Source organism: Nyctibius grandis, chromosome 1 (assembly GCF_013368605.1).
Source record: "Nyctibius grandis isolate bNycGra1 chromosome 1, bNycGra1.pri, whole genome shotgun sequence".
NCBI lineage: Eukaryota > Metazoa > Chordata > Aves > Nyctibiiformes > Nyctibiidae > Nyctibius > Nyctibius grandis.
Window position 1 is genome coordinate 69,344,512 of NC_090658.1, and position 16,575 is coordinate 69,361,086.

The 16,575-nt window shown below is 39.4% G+C and overlaps 1 protein-coding gene across 1 annotated transcript in view; it reads left to right on the top strand.

Annotated features, from left to right (window-relative positions):
• The first annotated feature begins 3,081 nt into the window (after positions 1-3,081).
• Positions 3,082-16,575, top strand: part of PTPRK (protein tyrosine phosphatase receptor type K) — a 361,688-nt gene continuing 348,194 nt past the window's right edge. The window contains exon 1 of the mRNA XM_068396216.1: positions 3,082-3,196. Coding sequence (XP_068252317.1) covers positions 3,082-3,196 — 115 coding nt within the window. The remainder of the gene's footprint in view (positions 3,197-16,575) is intronic.

Consider the following 16,575-nt stretch of genomic DNA (forward strand, 5'->3'; position numbering starts at 1 on the left):
GGTATTAAAGTTGATGGGGAGAAGGGAAGGAAAGGGAAGGAGGTCATGAAATGTGGCTAATATCAAACCTTGTAATTTAGTTTAAATTGAAACTTAACTGCTTTTAAATAGATGGGCTGCCAATTTATTTTCTGTCCCAGACATACCAGCCTTCTGCTATTTGTTGTCTGTATTAAAGCCTTCTCTATGCTTGAGTTTGACAGCTTGCACGTGACCAGCATAGTGCAACATTGCTTGGTTACGAGCCTTTCTTCTCGATGCAGCTATGTAAAATATTCTCTGTGTGTTCACTAACTTGGAATTTGGCTTCTGTAGGATTAATTGTCATAGATAAAATTCAGGCCTGTGCCTGTTTTGCTTTCTCCGTTGCGTTGTGCAGTCCTTTATGAAGGAGAGCGTACAGCCTATGGATGCTGGAGGGAGTAGCTGAGGAGAGGCAAAGAGCAAGGGGATGTGGTGCACCCAAAGCCACCTTCCTGTCAGGGAGGGATTTAGAGAGCCTTTGGCAAGTCCAGATTGCAAATTGGTTCTGCAGCAGCAGAAGTGGCTGTTGAAGCCTTGTGTTTTGTTTGTTTGGTTTTTTTTTTTCTGGGTAATCAGGAATTGTGTGTGGATTCCCCTTCTCAGTTCAAGTCTGGTCTGGTCATCTGGTGAGGCTATGGAGGCTCTGCAGCTGTGCCAGCATTCCTGCACAAGTTTTTGTTGGTGCAGCTCCAGCACTGGCAGCCTTAGCGTAGACCAGGGTGTCTCCCCCACAGTGGTGTCTTAAAAATTGCGAGTGGCCAACGTGTGTTGGTGCTTGCCCTCCGTAGAGCTTCTGGCTCGTTGGGAAGGAAACGTGAAGCAAAATGCTACCATAGATGGTGTTTATGTAGAGGAAGGTGGTGGAGTTTAATACCTGCTATGGGGGAAGGTGTGGCTCATCACACAGCAAAACAGTTTTCTTCAGAGCCAAGAGGCTTAGGTTTCAAGAACTGTTTATTCTTGTTTCAGGGCTACATACCCCCATAAATTTAATCACTTACTGTTTAAAGACAAATAGAAGGCACTTTCAAAACAAAGGTGATTCTCTAAATGAAGAAATACACTATTTCAATTTCTTAGTATAGAAAAAAATAATTTTCTTTTCTTGTACTTCATGTTCTCTCAAGAACATTTGCCTATTGCACTTTGTCACTTCCTGTTCCTTCCAGTTGATTTTTGGATTAAAAAATATATGTTCAGATATATTAAAAATCAGGATTGAAAATAATTCTGCTGCCTGCTAGCTTAATATTTGAGTTTGCTACAATAGTGAAAAATATCTGTGCTGCCTCTGTGGTATGTACTGTATGCTTGCAGTATTTTCTAATAGACTTGAAGCTATGGTGAGCTTTTAAAATAATTTTGAGTGGCTAGTAATCTTCTCTAAAAATGCCAAAGTTCATGTGTACCCTGTTGGTATGAATTTATACTGGTATCAGTATAAACTAATACTGCTATCAGTATTGTTTTTTCCCCATACAAAAATAAGGATGCCTTGTCTGGGCTTAGCTTGTGAGTTATAATATCCATATTAATTTGAATGTTTTTTTGTAAATGAGCATTTTAAAGCAGACTTGGACTAAATAACAGACCTGATTTTATGCAGACTAAAAGCCTCTGTGTTCTGTTGTCTCCCCCTTTCTCCCTCCCTTTGTCCACACTGGCAGTTCATGGCTTTGCTCTGTCCCTTGTGACAAAGGTAGTCGTTTAGTACTTTGTACTCTTTCCCTGCATTTCCTCCCATTGCCTCCAGACTTGTATAATTTTTCTGTCCTGTGCTACTTCTCAAATTTTCTCTTTTCTTGTCTATTCCTACACTGTTGTCAGAGTAGCAACTTCTAATACTTCTCTCTTTTGTGTCATTGAAAAACCCAAACACATTGTATTATATATTAAATACTTAGTTATGATTGTCATTTAATATGAATTATTATTTTATATATATATATTTATATAAAGAAAAAACACTCCAAGGAGTTGTCTTCTTGCTTGGATTGGGAGGGACACAGCTCTTGTATGTGTGTGCTTATGACTTGACCCTTCTGACTTAAAAGACTTTCTTTTTAGGTTTGAATAAGTAGGTGTTTAATGAATGTTAATCCTGTACAGATGAAAGATGAAGAAGTGTACATCACGATATAAGCCCTTAATTCATATTTCAGCTCAGGAAAGGCTTGTATAGGCCCTTGAGAAATTTGTTACTAATTTTTACGCTTAATGTGAGTACAACAGATTTGAACTCACTTGCTTTGTTTGCTGTTCCATGATCTACTCACTGTGATATGGAAAGCAGATGCATAGAACTGGTCAAGTCTGATTTGGAGTTAATAATATCTATCTTAATTTCATCCTGAGTCTTATTAAAGGTAGGCCTTTTGTTTCACAGTCCTATGGACTCAGCTGTTTAACTGGAAAAGGTGATCTGTCATGTCAAAGATGAATCGGTTTTGTATCTTTTACTAGTGAATTAAGGATGATGTTTTTCTAGGCATGCTTCTAGTTTCTCTTCGCTATTAGCAGCAGGGGACTGCCATGGAACTCACTTTTCTTTCCCTTCCTAGTTAAACTTCTTTTATTTAGTTGAGAATTGTGGAGCCTTCTTCAGTAAGCAAGGCAGCGATTGTTATCAAGTCTTTTTTTCCCAATAATACATTCCCCCCCCTTAATAATTTTCCTTTTTTAAAAATGATTTCTTTGTTAGAATTGTGCTGGATGGAGTCCTTTGCCAGAGCTCTCTTTGCTAGTGTGCTGCAAAGAGACAGCCTAGTCTGTGAGAACCTGGTCATGGACAGAAATTGCTGGGAAGGTTTCCATGCTTTTAAGGGGATGCGAGGTAGGCTTTGAGTGAACTTTTACCTGATGACAGTTAATTTGCTTGGAGACAATAGGCTGGCCTAAATGCGCCTTTGTTTTTCTGCATTAGTCTTCAGAGTAAAATTTAAATGTTGAGTGTTGATTATTCAACCACAGAAACAGATGATGTGGTCAGTTGGCTTCCAGGTGGAGTTGCCGTTATCAGGCTTATATGTGTGTGTGAAGCGGTGGTGCGCAGTCACAATGGTGTCTTTCGAGTTAGTGTTCCACGATGCCAATACCAAACATGCTGCTGAGGTGCTGCCATCCCTGCTGGGTGAGGAGGCAGCAGGAATTGGGTTGAAGATATGTGCCACGGGTAATGTGGGGGCTCTGCGAGTGGGCGATAAGGAACCCTCTTGGTTTCCTGCTCTCTTTTTTTTTTTCTTTTATTTATTTCCTGTCCCAGTGTAATCCTTAGGCCCCTCACACGGCTAAGATCACCATTGTGACCACATGTGGTGGCTGTGCTTTGCTTCAGTGCTTTTTCCAGAGAGCTGGGCAGCAAGTGCCACTTACCCTCAGCCTGTGCCCTCCCGTGGGCCTGAAAGAGAAAGGGCACAGTTGTACCCCGGGGCCGGAGGGGCAGGGGTTTGAGGGAGCGGTGCTGCATACAGCTGTGCAGCGCTGCAAATCCGCACTATCCTTTACGTCCCAAGTCATGCTAGTACAGGGATATTGATGTATAATCACCCATAGAGTAGGAAACAGTGGTAATGTTTGTTGGCTTTGTCTTTACTCGGTTTGTTCGTGCCAGTTCTCATCTATAATACAGCATGCATAAAGACATAAAAATGCGTAATGAATACTGAACATCTGTACAGAGTGCTCTTGAGCACTTTTTTTTTTGGTGAGAGTGTTTGAAATGCTGGCTGACTATTTAAAATACCCACAAAGGAATCTTGTGATCTTACAATGTTTTATAGAACTTGTCCTAAATATTTAAAGACAATTTTGGGCTTTGCAAAATAGCTTTATGTGGTGTTAGGGCAACTCTTGGGTTTGAAATATGGTTTTTCAGTAGGCATGTGTTTGAGAGAGAAAAGTAAGCCCAAATGATTATATATGAAACTGTATGTGATAAAATATACCTCGGCTGTGCAACATGTTCAGTATTTTTCCTATTGATGCTCACTTGAATTTGAATGCCTTCCACAATAAATCCACACACCGCCCCCCCTCCACAATTAGCCATTAGGCTTACAGATCGTTATTTAATGGATAGTGTATTAATGGGCTTCCCACCCTAATTACTAAAATGAGTGCCTTGCAAATGCACTAGTCAATCAATGATTGAACGCGTGTGTTGTATCTTGAACTCTGTTTTTCACTGAACTGCCTCAGCTGTTTAGAACAGAGATATCCTGGGAATCTGTCTTCTGAATGTTAGTCACACCTCAATGATACCTAGGGATACCAGTTGTAAACATTTTGTCAATGAACTCAATGTTATTGTTGTTACCATTAACTGTTCTTTTTGGTGCTAATTGGAGACCGTGGTTTTGTTGAATGAGTAGAGCCTTGTTTGGTCCTGCCTCATAGCTCTTAATATTCTATTATTAATGGTAAAGTGTGAGTTGGAAATGTGTGAATGCGTGTATATCGATATCTGTCTGTCAATTAGATACATATAAAGGCACTCTATATATGTTTATATATGTTTCAGGCTCTGGCCTTAATTGTTCTTATGCTGCATTAATGTAAAATCCTTACTCTAAACTCAAATAAGATATGCAAATTAGCAATAATATATTGCATTTATGTTAAGGTTCAAGCTTCAGAATAGTTGTTTAAGCTATTTTATTGAAACCACTCAAAAGATGCATGCTAGAAGCACTTGCAATAAGACATGATCAGGGCTATTGACATGATCCAAGTGCTGTTCTCCTCCTAAATCCTTAGGATATATTCCATAGACCAGGCTGAAAACGCTCGTCTTCCAGGAACTGGCACCAGGAAAGTGGAAGCTCTTTGAAGAACTTGAAATTCAATATGAGGCTTAGTAGCGTGGCTTATAAACAGCAATAACAACAAAAAAATGTGTGTTACTCAGGCAAGCTGTGCCACTTTCCACTTTGCATACCAAAGCTGTTGCCTTTTCCGAGTGCTCTTGGCGCATCCCAAGGTTTGGGCAGTGGGAGGTTGTTGTGTGTGCACAGCCTGCAGTGAGCCTACGTGGCTCGTTAATCTTCTGGGTCAGTGTCTGGCTGGAAAATGCTGGAGTGCTGAACTGGATCAAAGGGAAAAAAATCTGTTCAGTGATAGAACACTGTGAATGTAATAAACTTACTGGTGAAAATACTGGGAGCTGGTAAAGCCTTGTTTTCACCTGGGTCCTCACTGCTGAGCCAGAGGCCACACAGGTAGCTAAGGAGATGTGGGTTTTGTGTAGGGGGTTGTGCATTAAGTTGCTGAACACTCGCTTTGTGTCTTTTTCTGTCATTGCTAAGAATGTTATGAATCGTTGCTAAGGGTTACCAAAAAAACCCCAACAATTCCAGGTCAAATGAACTTGAAAGAAGATGGCTAGCTATAGTGCAAGGCTGGATCGACAATGGTGCAGCGAGGCAGTATAATCCTAGCTTTCAAAAGACATGGCTTTCTTCCCCTCTCATGTGGATTGCTCTAGAAGTGCTGAATAGCATCTTAATGAGTCATAGGTTGCAACCCAGGCTGTGCCGTGCCTAACCCTCTTCCTCCCTTTGGCCAGTTTATCACAGAGCTGATACAACGTGACTCTTTCAACATAGCTTCCAGTCAATTATTTTGAGGCCTTGGAGAGAGCCAATATCAAGAGATACTGATAAGAGTTCAGGCTCTGCAAAAATGATAATGGTAGATAGGAGTGCATTTTTACCCCTCCAGGCAACCTGTCTCCTTGAACCCCTGCTGTCCTCTGCTACTAGGAAGGAGAAAATAACCTTCAGAATTTAATAAATTTTTGTTACTAAAGTTATGTTTTTATGTTTCACTTTTTAGGCAAGCCTTTGAATTTAGAAGAAGTAAGCATGCTAGTGTTTCACACCCAGGGTTCAATGACTCTGTTGGTTTTAGAAATGACGTGTTTCCAATGTTTGGATCTTCTGTATGCTTTGTTGAGTCTTTTCTCCAAAATGACTATGCCTACCATGGCCCAGCTGTACCTACCTACTAGATGCATCTATCAAGAGCCCCCGGCTTTTTTTTTAAGGAAGGCATTAAGGTAGATGTTTCAGTGTTTTTGTGAAGTAAGGGGAAAAACGGGGGGTGCTGGGTGACGGGGTCCGGAGTAAACGACACGCTCTTAATGTGAGTATGGAAGCTTCTCGTTTATTCGCAAAGCATGCCGCGAATATATAGGCGGTAACCTGAGTACATGCTAATCACGCGCCCCGATTGCACTTGTGATTGGTCTATGGATTTACATACTCAGAGCTCTGGACTTAACTCTTGCGTAGCTCAAAGCCTGGGTTGCTCAGACTGCTCAGTGGCACAAGATCGTGCCCCTTCTCACTTAACCAAACCTCTACATTTTTGCATGTTCTAAGGTTTTCCTTTTAGAACAGGAGTATCTACCAATAGCACTGGAGACAGTAATTGATATCTCTTAGTATTGCTAAGAAGTTACATCTCTGTGTCCTTAAATGAGCGTGATAACCACTTTCAGTGGCTTTGATTGGCTAGTTGAAAAAAAATAAATGCAGGTAGTCTTACAGACTAAAAAGATGATGCATATAGCTATGCACCCCGAATAAGCATGAAAGAAAAATGTCAGTGTTGCAGTAGGTAATCAGTTATTGGTTCACTGACTTCTTGTAGTTCCAAAATCAAGAGTTTGTATGTATGAAACAAGCAGACCTGCACTGAGGAGTTGAAACTGCTGTAAAAGCTATTTAGTCATTTGAAAATCTGTTGGAGAAAATACCTAGTAAGTAAAAATTTTGGACTTCATGTGAGCAAAAAATAACATTCGCATAATGTGAAACATGGATATAAGGTTGAAAAACATTCGTGTATATGTAAAGTAAGCAGGTTTATTCAAAAAGAATTTTGTGGAAGGAGATTAACTTTTGATGTGAATACAGAGAATGATGCCAGGATGAAGCAGAGTTTGGCAGAGCTGTAGTACAAATCTGTTGTGATTCCAGGTGGGCATTTCCATTTGTGAGCCTCTTTGCATGGCTGATGACTTCTGCTGCAATTAATGCTCCTCAAATTTTACACTTGTGTTACAGGCGATGCTGTTGTATTATCATTTGCCTCTGTCTTCTCCAGCTGCTTTTGGAAGTACTTTATGTGAGATAAGGTAGTCTCATATACCAACAGCAATATACCAGATGTTAAAAACCCGAAGTGTGCACAGCTGTAATGTAGAGACTTGCCATGCTAAGGTGATTATAATTTCAGAGTGTTATTTAACGTCTGTAGGCTACCTTTTATAATCTTTTTCATGGCTTAATCTGAATCTCTCTCATCCAATTCCTTTGCTTACATGAAGCAAGTCTGGTTTAGTCAGAGATGGAAATGGCGAGGAAGGGCTTCTTCATCCAAGAAGATCAGAACAACCTAGTGGAAGGAAACGTAATTATATTTGGAAAGGTTTAGTCACATAACTACGAAGACAAAGATGTAGTGGACCTTGATTAGGGACTAATGTACTAATTAAATATTTGAAGAGTGTTTTGACAATAGAGCAAAAGTTTAAATAAACTAAAAATCTTTTCTGTATTGTTTTTTTTTTTTTCCTGTGTCCTTCAAGCGATGTCATGGCTATCAAAATACTTTAGCTTTCTCAAATTTGATTAGCTGCTATAAAAGTGGTCTTTGCTTTGAAACAATCTGCTGTGAGACATGTGGTGATGGTGCGTTGGACAAGAACCTGTCAGCTGTGCAGACTCCACTCTAATAACTGTTTCTTAGGTGCTGCAGTTCTAGGCATGTTATTTAAGAAATATTAGAAGCAGCATGGAAAGGCAATTTTTTAAAACCATGGTGAAGTCCAAAGATTACACACTTCAAATTTTTCTGTTGTCAGCAGGGCATTATTAATCTTTTAATTGAATTCTTCCATATGAAGAGCTGTCAATCATATCCTGCCCTGTCTTCCCCGCCTCCCTCCCTCCCAAGAATAAATGGTTATTTTGAGGCATAGAAATTATGTTTACTTTTTTTTTTAAATTAAAATATCTTTTTAATGTGCTCAGGTATACTTTGATTTTTCTGTGCTTAGTCAGTTATACGATGACTTTTCTGGTGGTTTTTACGGTTTCATCAATTTTTTGTTGTTGTTGGTCGTTAGAATCTCTTGTCTCTTTATTTTCATGACATGTACCAGCAGGGCTGGATTTGTGAATCTCTGGCTGGTGCCAGTGGAAGCAGCAGCTTGAATATAACAGTTTAATTTCTTCCCAGGGCATTTAAGATGGATTATTTTGCCTTTGGGGCTGTATACATTGACAATTTTCTAACCAGTTTTAAAACTGGTTGGAGCAGTAGTGTAGATCACGCTCTCTTTTCTTCAAATAGCGCTGGTTTGTCTGACCTGTTTTCTGTTGAAATAGCTCAGTAATATGCCCCCAGACTGCAGTGTTAATACACTGCTTATTGCTCTTCAAACGCGTTAGGAATTTCTTGTTCTACTTAGAGCTGTTCAGATACAACTATAGATTTAAAATAACTTTGCATTTATTTCTTCTTGTTTCAGTACAATATGTTGTTGTCAAGTTCGCCTTCTTAAAGGTCAGAATGATTTGTAGGTGTGAGCACAAATTTGAGAGTGGTAATTCGGGAAATGAATGTAAAAGAGGTCTATTTGATGCATTTATCTGCTACTAAATTTAGTTTGAGTTGCCTTGAATTGCATATAAATTTAGGTCAGACCTGCAAAACTGTTCTGACAAAACATTTGTTCATAAATCTGGTACTTAACAGATAGCACAGTACCCTGTACTGGGAGGTCAGGGATCACTTCTCTCCACTGTCATTACTGCTAATGTAAATCTGGCCATTTTTCTGTGTTACATTGGCCTTTTGCTCTGGTGAGACTCATTTTTTTCTGAAGTGGCAAACTGTGTCTGAATGTTTTACGACTTTGAGCAGGATGTTTTACGTTTGGGTCTCCTGCTGACAGGGAAGGATACTTACCATTAAGTCCTCACGGCAAGGAAGCATCATGATTTTTGTTTGAGGCTTTTTCGCAATTCTTTCTCTGTGAAAAACAAAACCTCAAAAGTCAGTGCAACTGGAAACACTTTTGGCTAAGCTCTGATATAAAACTGTTGTTGTTTACTGGCTTTACAATTTCATCTTAAGCACTTAAAATGATGTCTTATTTTGATAGGAGTGTTTAACATTGCATCCCAACTGAACATTTTTTTTTTCTGCTTTAATTTCTAGTATAAATTGTAACAGCTGTTTTTCAGAAGTGCCGACAGCTCTCCGCTGCAGGTTTTTTCCACGCAGATGACTAAAACTGGGTATGCCCATAGAGTGTTCTGCAGCAGACACAGTGGAGCGTGCTCCGAGCCCGAGGAGCATCATCCTAGCTCTTGTCCAAGAGCTGTGCTGACCCAGTGCAGTGCTCAGACCAGGCTAATATGATTTCTCTCCAAACAGGGCATTTGAGTTCAGGCTGGCCACTGTGTTAACACATTTACAAAGCTTTCCAGTGGCTTGGTGCACTGGCAGGGCAAACTCACATCTGCTGTGGAGCTGGGACAGATCAAGTCCCTGTCTGCCCATTGTGGACGTGCTGGCTGTGTTTAGTGAGCCTGACAAATAGCTGCTTTCCCACAACCTGATGGTCTGTGGTTGCACCAAATGGCAGAAGCTGGAGGAGAGCCTGCAGGGAGGTGTTAGGGCTGTAGGCATGGGGCTGAAGTGACAGCGGCATTTTCATCCCTCTATTAAGTAGTTAATGAGGAGCCCACCTACTTTTGGAGAAGCAGGGATTAATTTTGAGTGTGTTACTTAGGATGCAGTAACCGGAACACTTACTTGATGATGGGAAGACAGTTTTTCATATTAGAAAAGGGAATCTTTTATGTTTGGGCTCATTAGAGAAAGATTTCACTGTTCTTCCTGGACTTGGCTTTGTTTCTTCAAAAAAAGGTTGTAGATTTTAGTAATCAGTGGGATTTGCACATCAATGTGAGAGTAAATGGTTTTCAGGTAATGGTGACAAACCTTTACCTGTGCATGCACTTTAATTAATAAAGGACATAACTAGGCTCAGTGTTCTTTGCTCCATTAGCCCAGTTCTAGCCTCAGAAACCAAAATGGCTAAGCTGTTCAGACTGTCTCATTCCTTAAACACTGTCTGTCAAAGAGAAAAAAATGTAAAAAGTCATAGCTACAGTTCTTATACTGGACACTTTTATTCTTGCTGCTTTTAGTTTTTAGATTTAGAATTCTAACTTTTTTCCTAGCAAATTTTTAGAACATCGCCCCCCACAACACCACAAACCCCCACTTTAATTAAAACTGTAAAGTTTTTAAACTTTACTTTTACGATTGGAAGGAGCTGCTGAGAGATTGAATTTGCTTTTCATCACAGAACAAAGCACAAAAATGTCATCTGGAGAGGAGAGAGAAATATCAGTAAACACTTCTATGGTTCACAAAAAGTCTAAAAACGTTGTGTAGATAAGATCTCATTTGCTTATCGTACACGAGAACTCTCTTACTCATTGCTGTTTGGTCGCAGTAGGTCAATGTATCTTCCGTTCTAGGCTGACTCTATACTAACCTTTTAATCAAAAGCTAATGCCAGCTGCTAGTATTCTCTAGGATGAGAAATGGCTGTTCTGGGTGCCCACGTTTTGCTTGTAGGACAGAATAAACCTCAGGCATTCTGTTTCGTATTTTTGTGTTTCATTTGCTGCTATTTAAAGAATAAATTATGAAAGGAAAATTACATTTCTTAGCATACAGACAAATAAGATGAAAGACTATCACAAATGCTACATTTGGAAGAAAAAGTAAAATTGGAGAAGTCTGTAAGAGGGATGTGTATGCCATCAAAGCTCTTTGGTCCTCTGTCAGCTCGTGTATTATGGAGGAGAGATGGTGAAACTTTGATAGAAAGTAATGCTTACTCCTTGGTACTCGCTTTCCTTCCAAATTTGTGCTTTCCTCTCTCTGCTTAGTAAGCAAGAAGGAAGCACTAAGTGTAGAGTAAGTTGGGTTTGAGTCCTTTAATGGCTGGTCAGTTTTTTTGACTTGCTGACTGGAAGAGTGGGTGGTGAAGTAGGTGAGTATATTGATGCTCCTGTATGTAGTGGAAGCTTCATGTTCTCACTTTCTTCCAGGAAGATTTCGTACTTGTGACATGATATCCAAGCATCTAGAATATATAAATAAATTTTGTGTAGTTCCCTAAAAACAAATTAAAAAGTTGTCCTTTTTTTCTATCAATTTAAAGCTGACTATCTGCTGCTCTTTTCTCAGCTGGCAAATTGTGAAGCTATAATAAATGACTGATGCATAGCCAAAAGCGTGGCAGTGACCATCATCACTGGAAATTTAATATTCTGACACTCCAGAAAAACTGATTAGTGACAGCAGTGGCCCAGCAAGGAGCTGTTGCCGTAGTTGAAGGCAGCAAACCTCATGATGTATTGTGGGCTCAGAGATGAGCTGTGAGATACAACTCTGATTGTTTAGGAATTGTTCATCTATCCTATCTTATAGCTTCTTCAGAAAGCACATACTGCCAGCCAGTCTCTCAGGAGAGATTTTGAGAATAAATTAATCTGTAAGAATAACTTTGTTTTTTAAGCGCAGTGCTGTATTATTGAAGAAAGACAACTGTGGTACAGGTAGTGCTTAATAAAAACTGGAACTGTTCTAGTTTTTACTGTACTTGGTTCTCATGAAAATAAAATGGAGTAGAAAGAATTGGAACAGAGTAATTCGAATAGGGTACGTGAAAATTTCCAACCTTTTTTACAGTAAATCCCAAATAAGAGAGTAATGCCATATCACACTAAAGCAGTAGCTCCTGTCTGATCACCAGCCTCTATGTAATAAAGTAGTGGGAGTGAAACGTTGAGCAGTGGCATTTGTCAGGGCTACAAAAAGTGTCTTATTGCCAGTGCCTCTGTCTGTATTATATTTTATTGAGTATATTGGGTGTGAGTGTATTTTTGAGTATTTTTATTAATTCTAATATTATATATTTGATTAACAAAAGAAATGCAGGAGTTTTACAGCTATTTAATCCCCTGTTTATATTAGGAGGTTATATAAAGTATTTTTTCTGCAGAACAGTACTTGAAGAATTTGCACAAATGAGTTGGCCTAAACTTGACTAAAGCTATTCATTACTTTTGTAATTCATATCTTTAGGCACTGAATGACTTAAGACTTGCTCCCTAAATTGGAAGTATGACATTTTATCGTGATAATTTGTCATGAAGTAATTAGAAACAGTGATTCTAACTAGAAATATTCTTTATTTATTTTTTCCAAGTATTCATTCTGTTTGTTTTGTATTGATGGCTTATGTAAAAAGAATTCAATATCAAGTCTTTTTTTTTCCCCAAGGAAAAAAAAAAAAAAGGTGTAACATCTAATGCTTACTCACTGCTATCCTTCTCTTTCACATTTCAATACTTATTCTTAATTTTCCTTTTTTCCTTTCATCTTATTCATTTAAAGTAAGATGCTGCTGATAAAGAGGAGCACCTCCCCTCCTACCCATTGCCTTCTATTTTTCAGAGCCTGAGTTCAAGCAGGCTGCTGCATTAGAAGCATTAATGTGTGTAAATAGCCCCTGTATGCATAACATCTTGCCTGAAAAATAGAAAGTGTTAAAAAATTCTTGTAAATTTAGCATCAGTCTGCACTTGTGTATTCCTACTGTATTTAATCCTGAGTAACAGCTACAGCTTATTTCTTGCTGCTTTTACATATTTCAGGCAGAGCTGACGAGAGGACTCTGTGGCAGGGTTCTGTCCTAGGGCAAAACTGTGTCACTCCGGTGCTGCTTCTCGGCTTCTTACTCTTCTTGAACTGACACTTTCTCCTTCTTGAATTCTTTACATCAGCAGCAATGTTCAATGCTCCCTCCCATAGGCCAAGTAGGATATTAGTCCAAAATTATTATGACTCTCTCTTTGTCAGATAGTTGCTTACAGATTAGAGCACCAGCGTTTGCATCTTGTAGAAATGTAAGAGCATTTAATTTTCATGATGAAATAGCATTGTGAAATGTCAGCTGGTAAAAGGTCTAAACCAGAGGTATTCCTGTGGTTACCTCAGACTGTGACAACTGTGTGATAATTCACAGATGAGTTTGGGCTGTCAGTGAGGTGGCAGTTTTGGGGGGCTTAAATATTCCAGCTGTCACTGGCCAGCTGGAATAATTTATCTGTCACTGCTTTACTGTGTGAGCGTTGATGACGATGATGTCATTTGCAATTCCTAAATGATGGGTTCTTTAACAGATTTTTGTCTGATCTGAATTTCTGATATTCATCTTGTCTGATCTAATATTTAAAATTACTTAAAAGTATAAATTGACCATAAGTTTTTAAATTGCAACTTGTGCATTGAATGGAAAAACTTAAGGTCCTAGCTTTTTTTTTCCTGGAAATAGTACAAACTGAACACTGTTTTGAGACTTTAAAAGAACCAAAAATGAAAGTTCATTCTCCTTCTGCTCCTCAAGGTCTACAGCTACAAATATGAATTTCCTCTTCAGAGGAAAGAAAGATGAAACTGAAGCAATTAGTCTAGCATATGAATTGGTAGCAGGAGGTTTAAAGGTGACCTGAACATGTTGAATGAATAAACATAATGTTAATTCATTTGTGGCTGTATAATTTAAAACCAGCTCAAATTAGATTCTCCTCTGCTTACTTTCTGAAATTGGAGTTGTGAATTTCTGGTTTGCTGGACCTAAAAGCAGCAAAGAAATAAATTACTGTATCAAAGGATGAAGATGTCTGCTTGTTCCAAAGGGCAAGAAAGCACAAAATTTTGAACCCTCATCAGAGTAGCATTGATACTAAAAACTATTTGGCCTAAGGAAAAATGTCCTTAGTTCTTCCTCTTGTCTCCTGCCACTTAACTATTTCTAATTGTCTTTCAATATTTCTAAAAAATATGATTGGTTTTGGTGGTGTAGAGTTAGTATATTCTTTTATGTGTCCTGTGTACAATGTACAAATATAAAGATGATGGGGTGAGGTGAGAGGAATTGCCTTGCCTTATCCACCTGAAAGTTGCTTTTCATAAAACCCGCTGTATCCTGGTAGTGCTATTCCTACCGTGCCAAAGGAGTTTTGAGGATTAGGTGGTATCCTAACTTTTAGTCGTTGTTATTTGCTGTTTGATTCAGAGTCAGTGAAGACTCTCTCTTTCTTGTTATTTTTAGTATTATTAATTGCATAACTATGATGTGGTAAGTAGTCACTTGTCTTGAATAATATTTGAGAACAGTTATCTTGCCTAATGCTTTCTTTACAAAGTATGGCAATGGATTGGGGAGCGTGTGCCTTTTTCTAACTGAATGCTGAAGGAATTAAAATATTTTCTGGCAGTTAGTCTCCTTCATTTTGTGTTCCCTGTTAACTAACAAATTAATACTTTTTATTTCTAGCACTTTTCCTCTTTGGGATTTTCTAGTTCTCTAGTTTATGGATTGAATGTAGTAGTATTGAGTGGGTTGCAGTAGATGCATTAGGAGGGAGGTAGCAAAATATTTCCAGTAATCAAGTTTCAAATTTCATTACTACTGTTGTTGTATGTACAGAAACCAAGCTGCATCAATTTTGGAAATGAAATTTCTTGCATTAGCCTGTGACCGCTCTGGGCTGAAGCCTGTCCTCTGGGAGGCTGCTGCTCCTGTATCTGCAGGCAGATGTGCCAGCCCCTCCACTCAGCTGGAACCCAGCTGGGTCCTGCGCTGCCTCCTTGCACCAGGAGCCTCTCTTGCCGGCACACAGACGATTTGGGAGCATCCTGAAGTAGTGAGGCAGAGAAAAACCTGGTTGCCAAGTGGTATCTTACCCTCTTCTAGTGAGTTGCCTCTGACAAACAGCAGCGTGACAAAGCTGACAGTAAGAAAAATTTGAGGCTTGATACCAAAACAGATCTGGGTACAATAAGTCAGATGAGCTTTCAATCTTAGCAACTATTTTAGCAAACACGTATTCAAAGTGAGCAAATGGCAGAGCAGTATGACTCAGCAGTGGCAGCTGGGGTAGAGATGCCATCTGTAGTCTGAAACGACACTCATAGTAGTGGGGAGTTGCATGACAGCTAACTACATGTAAGGTAGGTGGGCCCAGAGTGGTATGTGATACTTAGGCTGTAGAGTAGCAGCCCTCGAGCAGATGTCCAGAGAGTATGAGTGATCCCTGGGTAGATCCAACATTGCTGCTGTGTAGACTATTATTGTGATTTTTGGGCTTGGGGGGAGGGTGTTGCATCCAATTTTATCAGATGGCCGTGGTAAGTCAGAGACCTACTGAGAATGATGCTGAGAGAGAACAGATGTGAATTGTTTTGGTAGAGCTCTTTTTTGGAAACGCTCTGCTATTGAGTCGCAAAAGCATTACTAGAGGTGGAAAATATGCCAACTGCAGTAAGAGCCTGATATAACTGCCAGTTTGCAGTTCCTGGTTCCCTCAGGATTAGAAAAGGATTGAGATTAGGTACCCAGGCAGGTGTCATCAGCATAGATAACTGTACTGTATGGATTGAAAGGTAACACTGATAAAGAGCTTTGAAAATGTGGAGCGCTAGTACTTATACCGGCTCTTAAGGCCTGTTCATTTCAGCTGTTCTTGTAGACGGTGAAAAGGGTGGCTGGTTCAAGGCCGTTGCACAGTAGAAACAGATCACTTAGGGGTTATTCTGGATAGGTTTGTTAGTAGACTTAGTATACCTTCTAAACAGAAGGCATCATCGTTTTCTACTATAATTTTGCAAAATGGGGTGTCAAATTGAGACCTTCAGAACAAAGCCGTTGCTAAAAACTAGCTCTGTCTTGTTGGTTAGCCCATGAGATGGATTATTAGAGTACCTTGCAGCAAATCTTGAGCGGTGATTTTGTTCTACAAAATATAACTGATCTTCATCCTGATTTGAAGGTGATTATTTCTGTTGCCAGAAGGTGATTGTTCACCTTAGTGAGAGGGCTGTGGACAAGCAAGAAGTTGAGCTAACGGGATCAAAATGGTGTTTCTAGGTGAAACTAATTTGGACTGGAAGATGAGTGTTTTCCATATAACTGGACTATATAGAGAACAAGACAAAGGCATATTGGTGCATGGGTGCCGCAGTCACTGCTAGGCAGAGGACTGATCACTGTTGAATTGTACTTCCCTGAAATCTGATCTGTGGGCATTAAATGCATGTGAACATTACAAGGAGTTGTCTTGTACGAGAAGGTGTTGACAGTGTCTCTTCTTCGGCTAGTAAAAAAGACGTGCTGGCAAAGTTGATCTTTTTCAGTTCCATTTCTCTATAGCTGGTAGAAGATGCAGGCAGTGCAAGACTGCTGAATAATGCTGTTGGCCTCTTGATTTGGCTCTCTGAGTTTTGAGTTATGCTAGCACTTCTTCATGCTCAACTCCAGAGATGGTATCAGGGCCAGCTATACCAAAAATCTCTCTTTAAAGAACAGTTGCAGTTTGTTAGCTACCTATGACTTTTGTGCTACAAAAATAAGTTCCTTCTGTGAAAGGAACTTATTTCTGTGAAAATGGA